We start from the raw sequence: 17,473 nt of genomic DNA, 5'->3' as shown, positions 1-17,473 counted from the left end.
AGTAATCACACGGTAGTGCGTAGAAATGGCTGATTTACACAGTACAGTTCTCTTCCACTGCTGCCGTCATAGTGACCACCAGAGATGGGTGTTCCGCTCTATGAATGATTCCTTCTGTATGTGATGGGACAAGGTAGTAGGATAAGACAGAGGACGACCCTGTACATGTCACATTATAAGGACACCGATAGCGGTAGGTCTGTAGCACCGCACCTCACTGTCATCCTGTTCTTTGGACTTACGCTGGACACTTCTGGATGCAGCCATTGTACACGAGGCCTGAGAAGGTTCCGCACATAATTAGTGCCGCAGCACTGTGTGCTCCAGAAGTGACGTCAGTCTGGTACTCTCATGTGCAGGATTCACAATACGTGTTACCTCTGGTCTGATCCAAAATTTGTTTTCAATACTAATGTAATCATTATGGATTTTGGAGATATAAAAATAAAGAGAACACAAAGGTTCTACATCAGAATAGTACAGACAGCGGTGTGGAGTATCGGAGACGGGGAGGATAGGAACATTTGTCTAGGATAGGCACAACTCTATCCTGTAGACTGTGATCAAAAGTAGATGGAGGTCATTAATAGTGAACCGATGCCGCCAATACCCAAATCTCTCAGGAGCACAGGGTGAAATTCACCAAGAGAAACTCAGAGAGCGGAACACGGTAAACGAGCAGTTCACTACTGATAGAAAATATAAGTGCAGTTGTGAAGTTGCAATGGACGTCCACTGGGGGAACTAAAGTGTATATAAACATTCACAAACAATATAAACTGCATACAGTGTTAAATAGTAAGTACACCGGCCCCACTGTTACATAGATGAGGCACCATAATCCTTTACGAAAGGTTAAAGTCTTATACAGAAAGCTCCTCAGTGTCCCTCCTGCTTCAGAGCTCTCATACTACTCAGTACAAGCTGCAACTGACAAGGAGGTCGGGAGATTCATCATGCAGCAGGGAGGAGAGACACTGAGGAGTGTGTCAGTCAGGCTGGATGGGTATAAACCAAGTATTCTTAGACGCATGAGCTCTCACTGGGCTTACACAAATACTTACTATATAATATCAGGATTATACAGGCATTCTAACATGGATTTTCAAAGTAAGTACACCAGTCTTCCCAGGATTCATTAGGAATCATCAAGAGATCTATTAATACATAAAATTTGCATTGTGAAATCCGGTGGCAGATCCACTTTACACCTGATGCCTGACGGAGACCAGAGTAGAAAGCGGCTATTTGCCATCATCTCTACAGTCAGACATTACAAGTTATCAGCTCGAGAGGACTCTGACTCCGTTTTATGCTAACTATGCTATAACATACTATTTTGTCTTTAGCCACATAAATCATCAGTTATTGTTATGTGATTTACTTCCAGATTTCCCCTGGCGTCCCGTCATTGAACAAATAGACAAACCAGTTTTCTTTGTGAAGACTAAAGCCACATTGCAGTGCAAAATCTCCCAATATTTCCCCTATAATCTCGCTGTGACCTGGCACAAGAAGAAGAAGGGAAATCCAAATCTAATAGAGAACACTACACCCCCTGCAGAGAGACAGCCTGACAACACGTACAGCTGCACCGCCAGCCTGACAGTCATACCATCCATAAAAGATGATGGAGCGGAGTTCATCTGCAGAGCGCAGCATCCCAGCCTGGAGCAACACCTAGAGCAAACGACGGGACCAATACACGTCTATGGTGAGAGCTTATCTAGCAGTAGACAATTAGACATTAGAAATGATACATAAAGGTGACCTGTAAGTGAAGCACAGTAGGGGTACAGGTCCACTGTCCTTCTGTATTCTATTTGTCCTATTAGACAGACATCTTTATAAGAGGCAGAGGACTCAATGTGCACATGAAGTAAGATGGCGGCAATCATGTCATTCACCATTGGCAGTACCAGGCTGCTTCCACCTCTGTGTAAGTGCTGAACAGATTCAGCACATGCGCAAATGTATGTCATGCACTTACGCCACTATACCCGGCTCATCCTTGGGGAATATGTAACCTAAAAAGGTGTTATGTAAACTGGGTGCCCACTGGTTACATCACTGTTTCTCCAATGGTGAGGAGACCCCCATGTGTTAGAGAGGTGCAGCCCGCGAGCTCGAATAGACGTGATTGGCTTCCCTGGCTGAACCAATCTCTTGTTTAGTGACATAAACGCCTCTTCTCGTATTTATGCTGGTGTTTTACTGTGTCATGAAGAAGGTTTTTTTCAGTTACCAATCGGTATCTGCTATTCTAAAGTGCAGAAGCGCAGGATCTCTAGATGTCTTGTGAGATCTCGTAGTCTGACTGTCACGGAGCGTTCTATTCTGCCTTTTCTGTATCTGTCTAACGTGTGTTTTCTTGTCTAGCTTCCCCCAGGGTGCAGGGTCCAGTACAATGGTCTCTCAGTCAGAGAGGAGACGTTCTCTGTACTCTCAATTTGCAAAGTTTTTACCCCAAGTCTATAGAAATCAGGTGGAGCTGCTGCTCTAACAGGTATTTAACGTCCAGTGAGTCCTATGAAGACAATGGTGATTCCACATATAATGTGAGAAGTGAGTGCACAGTCGCTCAGCAGGACATCAATGACCCCGACTTTAGGATCACTGTAACCTGGAGCCACGAATCACTGGGTGAACCAGGGAAGAGAGAGGTGTACATCAGGGATGCAGGTAATAAAACATGGAGAATACAATGCAGTGACTGTTGTGTCCTTGTCGTTTTATGCAACAACAATTAATCAGAAAATATGTTCTATTAATTCCAGTCAGCAAATACATTAAATGCAGACACCCCTATTCATAAATTTGGATAAAATAATAAAAAAATACTTAAAAATGCATTTACTTCTAGAACAATTTTAGTATATTTACATAATACATCATAACATGTATGCAATAATTGCCATTCGATTTGATAAAGAAAAGCAGCTGACAAGATGTCCTGAGTATGAAAGATTAAACTCTCAGTCTGACATCTCTCCGATGTCCCTCCTGCTGCTGCGCTCTCATACTGGTCAGTACAAGCTGCCGCTGTCAGGCAGGAAGAGCAGAGATTCAGCAGCAGCAGGGAGGCGGGACACTGAGGGGCTTGTCAGTCAGGCTGGGTGCAGACTCAATACACTGGGACATAGAAGCTCGCTCTTATTATGGAATCAGGATTATACAGCCATTCTGACATGAATATTTAAAGTAAGTACTCTAGCCTCATCAAGATCTATTCGAGATCATCAAGAGATCTATTAATACATATATATTTTGTATTGTGAAATTTGGGGACATCAACTTTAAACCTAACTCGTAACGAAGAGACTGGAGCAGTGTAGGAGGCGGCTAGTTATCATCACATCTACCGTCAGACATTACAAGTTATCAGCTCGAGAGGACTTAGTTTTCCTCTTTTCTATCTGCAATATTATTTTTTTTCTTTAGCCATATCAATCATCAGTTATTGTTACATGACTTATTTCCAGACTTTCCCTGGCGTCCCGTCATTGAACAAATAGACAAACCAGATTTCTTTGCGAACAGACAAGCCACATTGCAGTGCAAAATCTCCCAATATTTACCCAATAATCTCAGTGTGACCTGGTACAAGAAGAAGGGAAATCCAGATCTAATAAAGAGCACTACACCCCCTGCAGAGAGACAGCCTGACAACACGTACAGCTGCACCGCCAGCCTGACAGTCATACCATCCATAAAAGATGATGGAGCGGAGTTCATCTGCAGAGCGCAGCATCCCAGCCTGGAGCAACACCTAGAGCAAACGACAGGACCAATACACGTCTATGGTGAGAGCTTATCTAGCAGTAGACAATTAGACATTAGAAATGATACATAAAGGTGACCTGTAAGTGAAGCACAGTAGGGGTACAGGTCCACTGTCCTTCTGTATTCTATTTGTCCTATTAGACAGACATCTTTATAAGAGGCAGAGGACTCAATGTGCACATGAAGTAAGATGGCGGCAATCATGTCATTCACCATTGGCAGTACCAGGCTGCTTCCACCTCTGTGTAAGTGCTGAACAGATTCAGCACATGCGCAAATGTATGTCATGCACTTACGCCACTATACCCGGCTCATCCTTGGGGAATATGTAACCTAAAAAGGTGTTATGTAAACTGGGTGCCCACTGGTTACATCACTGTTTCTCCAATGGTGAGGAGACCCCCATGTGTTAGAGAGGTGCAGCCCGCGAGCTCGAATAGACGTGATTGGCTTCCCTGGCTGAACCAATCTCTTGTTTAGTGACATAAACGCCTCTTCTCGTATTTATGCTGGTGTTTTACTGTGTCATGAAGAAGGTTTTTTTCAGTTACCAATCGGTATCTGCTATTCTAAAGTGCAGAAGCGCAGGATCTCTAGATGTCTTGTGAGATCTCGTAGTCTGACTGTCACGGAGCGTTCTATTCTGCCTTTTCTGTATCTGTCTAACGTGTGTTTTCTTGTCTAGCTTCCCCCAGGGTGCAGGGTCCAGTACAATGGTCTCTCAGTCAGAGAGGAGATGTTCTCTGTACTCTCAATTTGCAAAGTTTTTACCCCAAGTCTATAGAAATCAGGTGGAGCTGCTGCTCTAACAGGTATTTAACGTCCAGTGAGTCCTATGAAGACAATGGTGATTCCACATATAATGTGAGAAGTGAGTGCACAGTCGCTCAGCAGGACATCAATGACCCCGACTTTAGGATCACTGTAACCTGGAGCCACGAATCACTGGGTGAACCAGGGAAGAGAGAGGTGTACATCAGGGATGCAGGTAATAAAACATGGAGAATACAATGCAGTGACTGTTGTGTCCTTGTCGTTTTATGCAACAACAATTAATCAGAAAATATGTTCTATTAATTCCAGTCAGCAAATACATTAAATGCAGACACCCCTATTCATAAATTTGGATAAAATAATAAAAAAATACTTAAAAATGCATTTACTTCTAGAACAATTTTAGTATATTTACATAATACATCATAACATGTATGCAATAATTGCCATTCGATTTGATAAAGAAAAGCAGCTTTGATGTCCCTCCTGCTGCTGAGCTCTCATACTGGTCAGTACAAGCTGCCGCTGTCAGGCAGGAAGAGCAGAGATTCAGCAGCAGCAGGGAGGCGGGACACTGAGGGGCTTGTCAGTCAGGCTGGGTGCAGACTCAATACACTGGGACATAGAAGCTCTCGCTCTTATTATGGAATCAGGATTATACAGCCATTCTGACATGAATATTTAAAGTAAGTACTCTAGCCTCATCAAGATCTATTCGAGATCATCAAGAGATCTATTAATACATATATATTTTGTATTGTGAAATTTGGGGACATCAACTTTAAACCTAACTCGTAACGAAGAGACTGGAGCAGTGTAGGAGGCGGCTAGTTATCATCACATCTACCGTCAGACATTACAAGTTATCAGCTCGAGAGGACTTAGTTTTCCTCTTTTCTATCTGCAATATTATTTTTTTTCTTTAGCCATATCAATCATCAGTTATTGTTACATGACTTATTTCCAGACTTTCCCTGGCGTCCCGTCATTGAACAAATAGACAAACCAGATTTCTTTGCGAACAGACAAGCCACATTGCAGTGCAAAATCTCCCAATATTTACCCAATAATCTCAGTGTGACCTGGTACAAGAAGAAGGGAAATCCAGATCTAATAAAGAGCACTACACCCCCTGCAGAGAGACAGCCTGACAACACGTACAGCTGCACCGCCAGCCTGACAGTCATACCATCCATAAAAGATGATGGAGCGGAGTTCATCTGCAGAGCGCAGCATCCCAGCCTGGAGCAACACCTAGAGCAAACGACGGGACCAATACAAGTCTATGGTGAGAGCTTTTCTTGAATTTGTTAATTTACAACCAGAAATGATGGATAATTAATCTGTGAGGGAAGGACAGTATGGGAACAGATCCGCTGCCCTTCTAGTGTATTTTCTGATTCATCCTAATACACAAACAGCATAATAAGAGGCAGCAGTCTCCATGTGCATATGAGAGCTGAAGTCTGGCAGTAAGTGTTCAATTTCCCCTTCCCGTCCCAGCAAATTAAAAAAAGATTGTACATGGTGCTTTCTCACATCAGTGAGCTGTCTGTGTAATGCACGATAGCACAGATCCTGCAGAGTAAGGGACAATCTTTGTAACTTCCGGAGGTGATGGGACTGGAAAACGACAAAGCGCAAAATAGAGTCTTATCTGGGTAACAATATTAAAAGAATTGCACAATCGTGCTAACCTGGTGGGGTTGTGTGCACACAACCACCGATTACATTGAGGCTGCTGCAGACCCACGAGGAGATGTCAGTGTCGGTAGTGGAGAAATAAATGGGTTAATTCTGCCATGTAGAAAGGATGAAGGGTGCCAATCCAAGTATAAGTGGTTTAATCGTCAACGCGTTTCGAAGTATACAACTTCTTCTTCAGGACAACCACTTTTCTTTCCCCTACCTAATCTTCGTAACTTCTCTCTAACCTGGACAAGTGGTGACGATCCTAAACTACGGATTCCTGAGATTGGTTCAGAGTTCCCTAATATGGTCTTCATGGTTCAGTTATCTCACCCATGTATAAAGGTTTCATCTTGGGTAGCATAGTACAGACTCTTCTCCAGGATTTTGTCAGATATTACATTTATTTGCAAAAAAAGACAGTTCCGGCTCAGATAACCCCTCCAACTGCAGATTTTCTGCATCTCAGGACAAGTGAGTGACAGTGGCATCACAATACAAGAGAAGAGCGGTGAAATGGTGAATGGAAATGTTTCTAACCTTAACCACCTCCTTATCCTTACTATAACTAACTTATTCATTCATTTTTATAAATGTTTCTGTATGATAAAAACGCTACCTTTTCTTGTATCTCACATTACATAAGCGCCATTCTTTAGACTTGTGCACCTGCGTTCCTAGCTACTTAAAATACTGTAAACGACATGATTTTTCATATTTCTTAATTTTCAGTGTCCCCGGAGCGGACGGAGCGACCGATAATTACCCCATATGGCACAGACGAGGTGCTCTGCTCTGTGAAGATCACAAAATTCTTTCCTAAAAAAATCAGAGTAAATTGGATAAATGGAGAAAGTTGTGCAGTGGCATTGAAAACAATCCTTCAGGTGAATAAAGAAGAAGAGGAGGCGTATGACGCCATCAGTGAGTGTAGAATTCCTTGGACACAGCTCAGATTTCCTCTGCAGGTGACATGGCAGCACGAGTCTATGGAAAGTCCTCAAAGCTTCCAACTAAAAGATACAGGTAAGAACAACCGGCAAGAACACAGAATTATATAATAGGGCAACACTGAGAGAAGCTACAATTAGGTATGAAATCCGTATAGACCTGAAGGGTTCCACTTCCATGGTGTCAGCAGCAGAGGAATCAGACATATAAGCTCCAATGTCAAACCAAAAACGGCCACAAATGTAGCCACCAAGGAACAAGCCAGTGATACCAGAGAGGGATGTATCAGGGTTAATTTAAGGTTTATGTAGAGATACTGTACATTTAATAATACATATATAGAATAATTTCCAGAATATGTATTTAAGTTATAATGTATTCTAAAGGAATTAACTATAAATAATATAAAACCCTATCTTGGAGACATATTCTCATCGTGAACAATTATGACATATTTACAGGATATGCCATAAAAGTTTCATAATTTTGAGGGCTGCCTCTGGGATGAAAGAAATGGAGAAATGGGCAAATATAGTACAGGAGGTCCAAAAATTGCCCAGCTCCTCTAGACTCTTGCAGTTAATGGAACATTGATGTCATCAAGGTCGCCTGACTGTGATGTCATTAAGCAGTCTAACCTCAGAATAGACCTGCTGGGGGCCCTTAAACAATTGCCCAATTTTCCACCTCTTCCCCCTAACACCAGCCCTACATACCGACCTGTATCCTCTTTAGTTCCTCTAGACTCCTGCAGTTAAAGAAGTTTTGGAGACATCATAGTCAAATGACCTTGATGTCATCAAAGGTCCTTAAGCAGTTTTAACCTCAGAATAGAAATGCTGGGGGCTCCTAAGAGCGTCCTGACTGCAAATAGGGCTTATTTTCGGAGTAGGTCTTATTTTCGGGGATACACAGTATTTGCTCATCTCTGTAAAACATTATTTTCATTATTGACTATGTTAGTAATTCTATCATATACTAATAAATGGAATTATATAAGCCGTGTTCACATTTCCATCATGTCTACCTTTCTTCCTGGAGCCATGTCTAATATAAAACATCAGCTATGGTCAGCCGGGCTTCTGATGTTCTGATAGCGCTGATTTATAAACATTAAGGGTGTGTGCACACGTTGTGGATTTGGCCCTGCGGATCCACAGCAGTTTTCCATGCGGCGTACAGTACCGTGTAACCCTATGGAAAACAAAATCCACTGTGGTCATGCTGCGGAAAATTCAGCACAGAAACGCAGCGGTTTATTTTCTGCAGCATGTCAATTCTTTGTGCGGATTCCGCAGCGTTTTTACATCTATTCCATTATAGGAATCTGCAGGTGTAAAAACGCAGGCGAAATCCACACAAAAACCACAGAAAATCCGCAATGAATCCGCAGGTAAAACGCAGGTCATTTTACCTGAAGATTCAGCAGATTCCCCGTGGAAAAATCCGCAATGGAATCTACAACGTGTGCACATACCCTTATGATGCTGAACACTTTTATGGTGATATTTTACAGCATTTTTGTGGATTCCAATATTACAAGAAATTGAACTGCCTGCTCTGACTGATGAGATGGAAGCTCAGCTACAATGTAGAATTACTGGATATTTCCCCAATGATGTGACTGTGAGCTGGTATAAGAAGGAGAAGGAGGGACAGATGAAATCTCTACATGACAACAATAAGTATAAGACATCAATCTCTGAGACGGAGAGACTTTATGACTCCACATTCTCGTGTACAGCCCGACTGCTGTTCACCCCAACCGTGAGAGACCAGGAATCAGAGATCATCTGCAGCGTGAATCATTCCAGCCTGGAGAGACCACTAGAGAGGAGCAGCGGACCCTTATGTGTGCAGGGTGAGTACGGCACATTATATGGACAGCATCATTTTAAATCTTTTTCTAATTTTTCATTACCACTGGATTTCAAAATACCCCTTCTTTTATCTCAGGGTATATAACACACCAGCAAAAGTGCCTGTCAGTGACATGTTCCAATTTCCCCATCCAAACACATCAGCACTCTGCTGAGCTTGTGTATAGGGGGTCAGGTATAACACAGCCCCATCATCTATTACTGCTGTTCATCTGCCTACTTGCTGGCACTCACTGGGGGGCAGCTGAGCAGTAGTGACAAGTTCTGGAAGCGATGGCGCTCCTGTCACCCGTAAAAGAAATGGGTACATCCTCTCACCCAGTGTTAGAGAAGGGCTTGCACAGGATCTCTAAAGATAACGGTTCTTACAAGTGACTTTGCTTTTGCACCTGCCTGGAGAAACTCTGAACAATCATATTTCTAAAGTCAATATTCAGAAAAAAAAAGCTATTTCTTCATTAATCCCATCTGAAAGAGGACCTTTCACCAGTTGGAGCACGGTAATTTGGCCAAATCATTAAATAAGGAATACAGAAGCTGAGTGAAATGTCATTTTTATATTTTGATTTCTCCTCTCCATTGCGGAGATTTTTGCTTGTAAAGTTTAGATTATAATTTATGCGAAGCCCAACTGAGCCTTACCAGAAACTTGTCTCTGGGGCGTGTACTTCTTCTACAGCATGACGCTGACCAATCCTCAGCAGGCAGCAACATACAAAGAAAAAAAGAAGACGCCCCCACGTTAGCTTAGGGCAGGCTTTTCAGTGTGAGACACGTAATGACAGTCTGAGAGCTTCACTGCTCTTATTGAAAAGCTGTCTGTGATTACAGTGTCGAGCAGAGATGAGTGTGATTACAAACACTTTTCATCTGACAGTCAGTCTGGGTGACGAAAGTACAGCAGAGGTGACAGCATTGTGAGGGGAGAGCTGTAGCTGCAAAGGTTTTATAAACAAAGCTCTGCTGTTCTGCCCCCCCAATGGCTGTCATGAGATGAATGTCACACGTGAGTCACGACTGTCATTGTTGGAACACTGCCGATACAGGAGGACGGAATATGCTATTTTTACATTACATGGGGAGTATAGTAGTTCAGAACAGGTTCTTCAAGTTAGTGGACAACCTCTTTAATGATTTTAAATATAACTCTAATCCTAATGTTATGATCAGCCTGCTGAACACTCAGAGTCCACACCATCAGCGCACTTTAATTACATCGCAGCTCATTATTTACCCATTGGAGTTTCTTAAACATTTGTGGTTGCTCCATCATTAGCAGCAATTTTATATATGTGCGGTGTAGGTAGGGCAGTTCTTCTGGTTTAATAAGGAGATTTTCTACCGATACTTATCCTGTGCTTATATCACTATTCACAGAAAACCCGTCATTGAGAAGAAACAGCACAGAAGAGACCAGCGACTAAAATGCTACAACACTAGAAGACAATGTTTCCAGTCCCAGAAATCTCATGGTTTGATTCAGTATTGCACTTGAACCTGTTTTTTATTCATTTTTTTAATTTTTTTTTTTTTTTTACACCAAATTCATTTTTCCATTTGCGCCTTTTTTAAGTCTACTTTATAATTTTCTCTGTTTTTTTGTTTGTTTGTTTTTTTAGTTTGTCACTGTGTGCATGGTTTAGAGTTTAAAGATGTTTTTACCTGATTCATCATTTGCAACTTTGCAAAATGTTGAAAACATTTTTTGCACATGTACTCCAGTCAACACTTTTGATTTTTTTTCAGAATTTTTGCAACTTTTTCATAAACCTGAAACTTTTCTTGCGCTAGAATGTTGCAGAAAAAAATGGTTAAAGTTAGAAAAAAAGCAAAATAAAAAAAAAACACAATTTTTTACTTTGCGCAACATTCATAGACATTTGGCACAGAAAAAGTCAGCGAAAACCTCAGTAACTTACATCATAACTTTGTATGCATTTGTCAATTGTAAAAAAGCTGGAAAGGTGGCTCTCTGCCTTGTGTACAAGGACCTTACACTGCAATAATCCAATGTGTGTGACATTGTTACCATTTTTTGTTGTATTGCTCTTTTGCTTGAATGATTTTAGGGAATCTGCGATGACTAATGATTTTGTTACATGTTGAAAGCGTGAAGACACCACGATTCTTATAATAAAGGAGATATAACACTGCTTTTGTTTTACATTCAAAAAGTCACATGATGCTCCTTCCATTCCGAGCTCTGCCGTGAGCCCAGTGGTTTTCTCCCTCATATGGGGTATCGGCGTACTCAAGAGAAATTACACAACAAATTTTGGAGTCCATTTTTTCCTGTTACCCTTGTCAAAATAAAAAACATTGGGATCTGAATAAAAAAATTTTGGGGGAAAAAAAGTTCAATGTTCATTTTTTTCAACATTCTAAATATTCCTGTGAAGCATCTGAAGGGTGAATAAACCTCTTGAATGTGGTTTTGAGCACCTTAAGGGGTGCAGTTTTTAGAATGGTGTCAATTTTGGGTATTTTCTATCATATAGACCCCTCAAAGTCACTTCAAATGTGTAAACCTGTGGGAAATGTTATGTATTAACTATTTTGTGTGACATATCTGTGATTTAAGAGCATGAAAATTCAAAGTTGGAAAATTGTGACATTTTCAAACATTTCACCAAATTTCTATTTTTTTTTTCACAAATAAACACAAGTCATATTGAAGAAATTTTGCCACTATCATGAAGTACAATATGACATGAAAAAAAGTCTCAGGATCACGGGATTCCGTTGAAGCGTTCCAGAGTTTTAACCTTATAAAGGGACAGTGGTCAGAATTGTAAAAATTGCCCCAGTCATTAACGTGCAAACCACTTTCGGGGGTAAAGGGGTTAAACTTGTGTAAAATTATTCTCAGACAGTCCTTGGCTGCCTACAATCCTCATAATAAAGGAAACAATAACTCTGGATAAAGGGGTTGTGGATTTTTTATATTGATGGCTTATCCTTAGGTCATCGATAGTAAAGTCATGTACACCCTTTATAGTGCTACCTATAGGTTAGCCAGATCAGTGTTGTGCAAGTAAGTACAATAAGCCTCCATTCATATGAATGGAGACATTTTGTTGCTCCCTGCAAAGGAGGGACACCAGATGCACGTACTTGGAAAACTATCGAAATTATTGGGACAGTATTGGTTTTTTTTCAGTTTCAGAATCAGCAGATTTTAACGTTATTGTAGATCCTAGTTAACATATTAATATGGTACCATGTGCCGTAAAGCTGCAGCAAGTTGCTTTTGGGTCACAATCCTACATGTACGGTCAGGGTTCAAAGTACCTGCAAAAAAGCAGCACTATGTTGGGTGCCAGGATGTCAGAGCCAAGGGGAGACCCAGAGAAATCAATGAGCACCATTGAACCCAGTGATCGCAAGAACACTGGCCCCATAAAAGCTCTGCCAATGTCACCACTAGAGCCGTTTTCCTCTGCAACTCATATGAATGTCCCAGTTACAGAGGAAGAATGCAAAATATTAAAATTACATTGTTTTGAACATAATTCTATGTGACTGTTATAACCCTGGAGATACATAATACACGTAAAATACATACAAAGATAAGAACGTTATAACATACTATCAGATAAAGAAGAAAACTATAGCATTTGTAGTGTGTTCTGTATTATTCACTACCTGCTGTCTGAGTTTTAGTTTCCATTTTTATCACTTTGGACTAAGTAAACAATTTGATGGCTTCTTATCACATTTTTTGTTAGGATGTTCAGCAATTTTATTTTTTTTATTTACTTCATTCATTCTGCGGCATGAAGAACATGTTAATTTCAGTTAGTGGGCCATTAAAATTGCAGCATTACCAACATTTAAAAAAAAAAAAAAATTGGGGAAAATTTTTAACAGTTTATGAACTTTTTTTAAAAAAATGTTTTGATTGTTGGTGTAATGTACTATAATACTTCAGAATTGTCAAGAATTATTATTACCTGTCAGCTTGTGGATATCCTGTTTGTAGGACATAAGGGGGTTCTCCACTATCGGACAACATTTCAATGCTCGCAACTAAAATAAGAAGAAATCATCCTAATCTCCTGGATCTCAGTCATCCGCTGCCCTGGAGATCTCGTGAAATGATTTGTTATGTAATGTCTGCCACTGTTTGTGAGCTGAAGCCTTCACACTTTTTGTCAGATGGAAGTTTCTTCTGATGAAACGATTATTGATGGGCTGCAGCGGTCACTTGACATATACAATGTCACGTGGCTGAAGGACACACAGCGGAGGAGTACTGTAGGTACGGCAGCTAAGTATGCTTTTTTCTTATTTCACTCTGCACATTCAGGGCATTGATTAAGGGCCACCCAGTAGTGGGCAAACCCTTTATTAGATGTGCTATAATGACAGACAAGAGGGGACAATGTTAGATTGCTGCATACAATCACAGCTATGGGCAACAGGATGCGGAGAGGTCAACAGAGGGGATAGACAGAACGGCAGACATTCCCTTGCATTGCAGCAGGACACTTTACAGACAGCTCCCATGATGGACCACATAAGCTCCTGAGCGACACTTCACAAAGAGCCATATATTGTACAAATGTGTGTGACGTTTCCATATATTAACTGCTAATATTGATGAATCAGATATGGATATAACACTTGTAATAGTGAATTCCTAGATACAACTGAACCATAATAATGTGAAGGAAGCACCTCAGCCTCAATTAATCGTCATACACATTTATTCGATATCGGAATGTATAAAAAGCTCAATGTGAACAAAAAACTTGAAAGCAGAAGCTGAATCAGAGTCTGGTTTCTTGTATATAAAATACTATACGTCTTAAAGGGGTTGTCTGGAAATAAAAAATACCTAAAAATGGTTTCTACACCACTGTGATCCTATAATATAACACCGAAAAAAACTGCTTTACACACAGCCATATAACAATAGTACTCTTTAGTGAAAAATATATAAATATAAAAATAAAAACATAAGGCAATAACACAGATACAGAGAAGGAGGTCGGCACAACCGGGACTGAACACCTAGTAAGTACAAAAATTTGTATATATGTGTATACCAAAACAATTGATATATTATCATAACCCATCATGGAAATTTACATCAGAAGCCATAAAATCCAAAATATGCCATGCAAATATTAATGATTAGTATTAAAGGAAGGCTTTTCCCTGAGCAGATGAGAGCACAACCAGACACACAAGTATAATCCCTATTGTCAAGGCAAAATTGCAAAAAGTACATGGGGTGTGTAAAGATGTGCATCCATCCACACAGGGCAAAAACTTTTAAACCTATCCACATGTAAACATCAAGTGATGTATAAACCTAAACCAGCCATGGTATTATCACAAAACAATCAATATTCAACAAAGGTATACATAAATTTGCAATGGTATAGTTACCTGAGGAACACAACCCAGGAGAACCCACCACACCCACCCCGGTTCCCCTGGGTTGTTTTCCTCAGGCAACTGTACCATTGCAAATTGTCATTTACCAATGTTAATGTATTCATGCAATGTTGTTGTGTATGTATTTGATATGTACTGTTTATAAGTTTAGGGATAGGATAGGAGTTAGTATAGGATAACAGTGGGGCTAGATTAGTGGGGCACATTAGTGATAGGGAATAAGAGTCTTAGAGTCGATATAGCTAGTATAGGGGTTTTCCAGACTGGGAGGAGTCACAGAGAAGTGCAAGACAGATCAGTGGGATATAGCAAAGACACTTCCTGGTTAGACAGCAGAGTCCAGGCAGCTGTGCCCCAGGCAAGGTGGTGCAACAGTGATCAAGTACAGTCTGACAGCCGTGGGGATAAGGCTGCTTTGGCAAGAAGGGGCCCCAGGCTGAGTGTCATGCAGGCGGTCACCAGCTTAAACAGAACCGTTCCTAGAAGGATTCGAAGCTTACAGCAGGGACTAGGCGAAGCTGAGATGGTGGGCCTGTTATCTTATAATTTGAAGCCTTATCAGGGGAACGGCAGGAAGCTGGTGGGCCTAAAGGCACGGAAGGGACAGGGATTGTCCGAGAAGAACTGTGATTGCTGGAAAGGGATAGGGATTGTCCAAAAGAGCAGTGATTGCTGGAAAGGGACATGTATTGTCCGAGAGATTGTCCAATGAGGCAGGGATTGCCAGAAACGAGGCAAAGATTGCCAGAAGCAAGGCAGGGATTGCCAGAAGCAAGGCAGAGATTGCCAGGAAGAACAGAGGTAGCCAGGAGGCAGGGAAAGATTGAGAGATGCCACTATGTATGCACTGTGCCACATTTGTGATGGATTCCCTAGTGCTAAGTAAATTTGAACTGTTGAAAAAGGACATTGTCTCTGGAATGGTTTGTGGAGCTCTTGGATACAGAGCCAGAGTGACAGAAGCCGAGGGAACTCTGACAGTAAATCTGAGTGTACTGTTGCACACGCTGCACATGCAGCAAAAAGGCCATTTTTTTCCATCTGTGGGCGCCAGGGTGTGGGAACACTACAGCTTGTTGCCACGACTACCATGCTGGCCGCCTCACAGAATTGTCGTAATCGGCAGGATTGCAATGCCTTATATGCAGAGAGCAGAAGAGCCTTGAAAATGGCAAAGATGGCGGCCGTTAGAGACCTAAAGATGGCGCCAAACACTGACATGAAGATGGCAGTCAGTGGCGCTAAAGATGGAAGCGGTGCCGCCCACCGTGGGCGTCCTAAGCAAAAAAGGCGCGAAGACCAACTTGGCAGAAGCAGCGGCCTAAGTCGAGGCCATGTCCCTTAGTGACTGGTGCCCACCCGGGAGGGCGTGGCGAAGAAAGGAGAAGCCTAAACCCCTGCAGATTATTGAGGAACGGGTGGAGCAGCCGGAAGTGGCTCCACCCACAAACAGGCAGGGTACGTAAGAAAAGGATCAGTTACCACTTTCGGAAGAATGGTCCCCATTCAACCAGATGGTGACGAAGACCGTCAGGAGCCGGTGCATCGTGGATGCGGAGATGATTGAACCGGAGCAGTCGGAAGAAGTGGTCGAGAAAGAGGAAATTGTGGAGAGACTGTCGCGGCCATGATCCTGGGTTCACGCGGCCGCAGTTGGAGGACCATTGCGTGCGTATGAGGTGTACGGAGCGGAGCCGTGTGTGTACGAAGTGTGCAGTGCGGAACCGAATGTGCATGAGTTGTGCGGAGCCGCATGTGTACGAGGTGTATGGAGCGGAGCCGGATGTGTACGAGGTGTATGGAATGGAGCCCTGTGCTTACGAAGATGAGCCGTGTGTTTATGGAGCAGAGCAGAGCCGGGGGTGTACGGAGTGAAGCCGCTGGTGTACAAGGTGTACGGAGTGGAGCCGTGCGTGTACGAGGTGAATGGTGGGAAGAATTCATACCACCCAACCGTCCCGGATCCAGCGAGACAGTCCCGATTTTGAGAGAGAGACTGCCCCAGCTGGGAGCTTACTTTTCCCGCGGACACAGGAGTACACGGCGGAGCCCCAAGGAGCACCTTAGAACTCGCATGTGACGTTCTACCGGAAGTGACGTGCTGGAAGCTGACTAGAAATGAGGTAACTTCGGGAGGAGATTGTGACGGAACCATGGAGGCACTTCAGGGAATGCTTCAGATCCATCACTGTGTCCTCCTCTGACAGCGAGGACAGCGGGATCGCCTTGGAATCGGAGATGCCTGCCATGTGTGCGGATCATGATATGTCCTGCACCAGGAGGCTCAGGTGGGCACTACAATGGAAGCTGGTCTGCTATGGTATCTTTACGGAATCTTTATTTCTCTCTGTTTCTTTCTCTCTCTCTGTTATTTCTTTCTCTCTGTTCTTTCTCTGTAATCTTTTTTTTCTTTCTCTCTCTCTGTTCTTTCTTTCGCTCTCTGTTCTCTATCTTTCCCCTCTTTGGCTGCGTTCACACACAGCGTTTTTTTTTAGCGGTATTTTTAGCGGTTTTGCCTATAAAACCACTAAAAATAAGCTTCCCATTAATTTCTATGCATTTTGCACTTTTTGTGCATATTGATGCGTTTTTTACCGCGAAAAAAACGCATTGCGGTAAAAAAACGCAGCATGCTCATTAATTTCGCAGATTTTTTTCACATTTCTGGCTAGTTCTATGCGTTTTGAAAACGCGCCGGAAAAAACGCATCAAAACCGTGCAAAAACCGCGTCGAAAACGCGTGGACAAAAAAGGCGCGGTTTCTGGGAAGGGAGTCAGGTTTTTGAGCAGAAATTTTCTGCTACGTGTGCACTTAGCCTTTCTTTCTCTGTTCTTTCTCGCTCTCTGTTCTTTCCTCTCTTTCTTTTTCTCTGTTCTTTCTTTCTCTCTCTGTTCTTTCCCCTCTTTCTTTCTTTCTTCTTTTTTCTTTCCCCTTTCTTTCTTTCTATCTGTTCTTTCCCCTTTTTCTCTCTACCGCTCTGTTCTTTCTT

At 42.1% G+C, this 17,473-nt stretch overlaps 1 protein-coding gene across 1 annotated transcript in view; it reads left to right on the top strand.

Moving 5' to 3' along the window:
- The window catches only part of LOC141069242 (uncharacterized), a 35,157-nt gene extending 23,927 nt beyond the window's left edge, over positions 1–11,230 (top strand). The window contains exons 11-18 of the mRNA XM_073558695.1: positions 1,391–1,714; positions 2,380–2,682; positions 3,483–3,803; positions 4,469–4,771; positions 5,525–5,845; positions 6,979–7,272; positions 8,714–9,058; positions 10,455–11,230. Of these exons, the coding sequence (XP_073414796.1) occupies positions 1,391–1,714; positions 2,380–2,682; positions 3,483–3,803; positions 4,469–4,771; positions 5,525–5,845; positions 6,979–7,272; positions 8,714–9,058; positions 10,455–10,501 (2,258 nt within the window). The 3' untranslated portion in view covers positions 10,502–11,230. The remainder of the gene's footprint in view (positions 1–1,390; positions 1,715–2,379; positions 2,683–3,482; positions 3,804–4,468; positions 4,772–5,524; positions 5,846–6,978; positions 7,273–8,713; positions 9,059–10,454) is intronic.
- The last annotated feature ends 6,243 nt before the right edge of the window (positions 11,231–17,473 follow it).

This window comes from Dendrobates tinctorius, unplaced genomic scaffold, assembly GCF_039654945.1.
Source record: "Dendrobates tinctorius isolate UK_male_01 unplaced genomic scaffold, ASM3965494v1 ptg000257l, whole genome shotgun sequence".
Taxonomy (NCBI): domain Eukaryota; kingdom Metazoa; phylum Chordata; class Amphibia; order Anura; family Dendrobatidae; genus Dendrobates; species Dendrobates tinctorius.
This window is presented reverse-complemented; position numbering and strand designations above follow the sequence as displayed.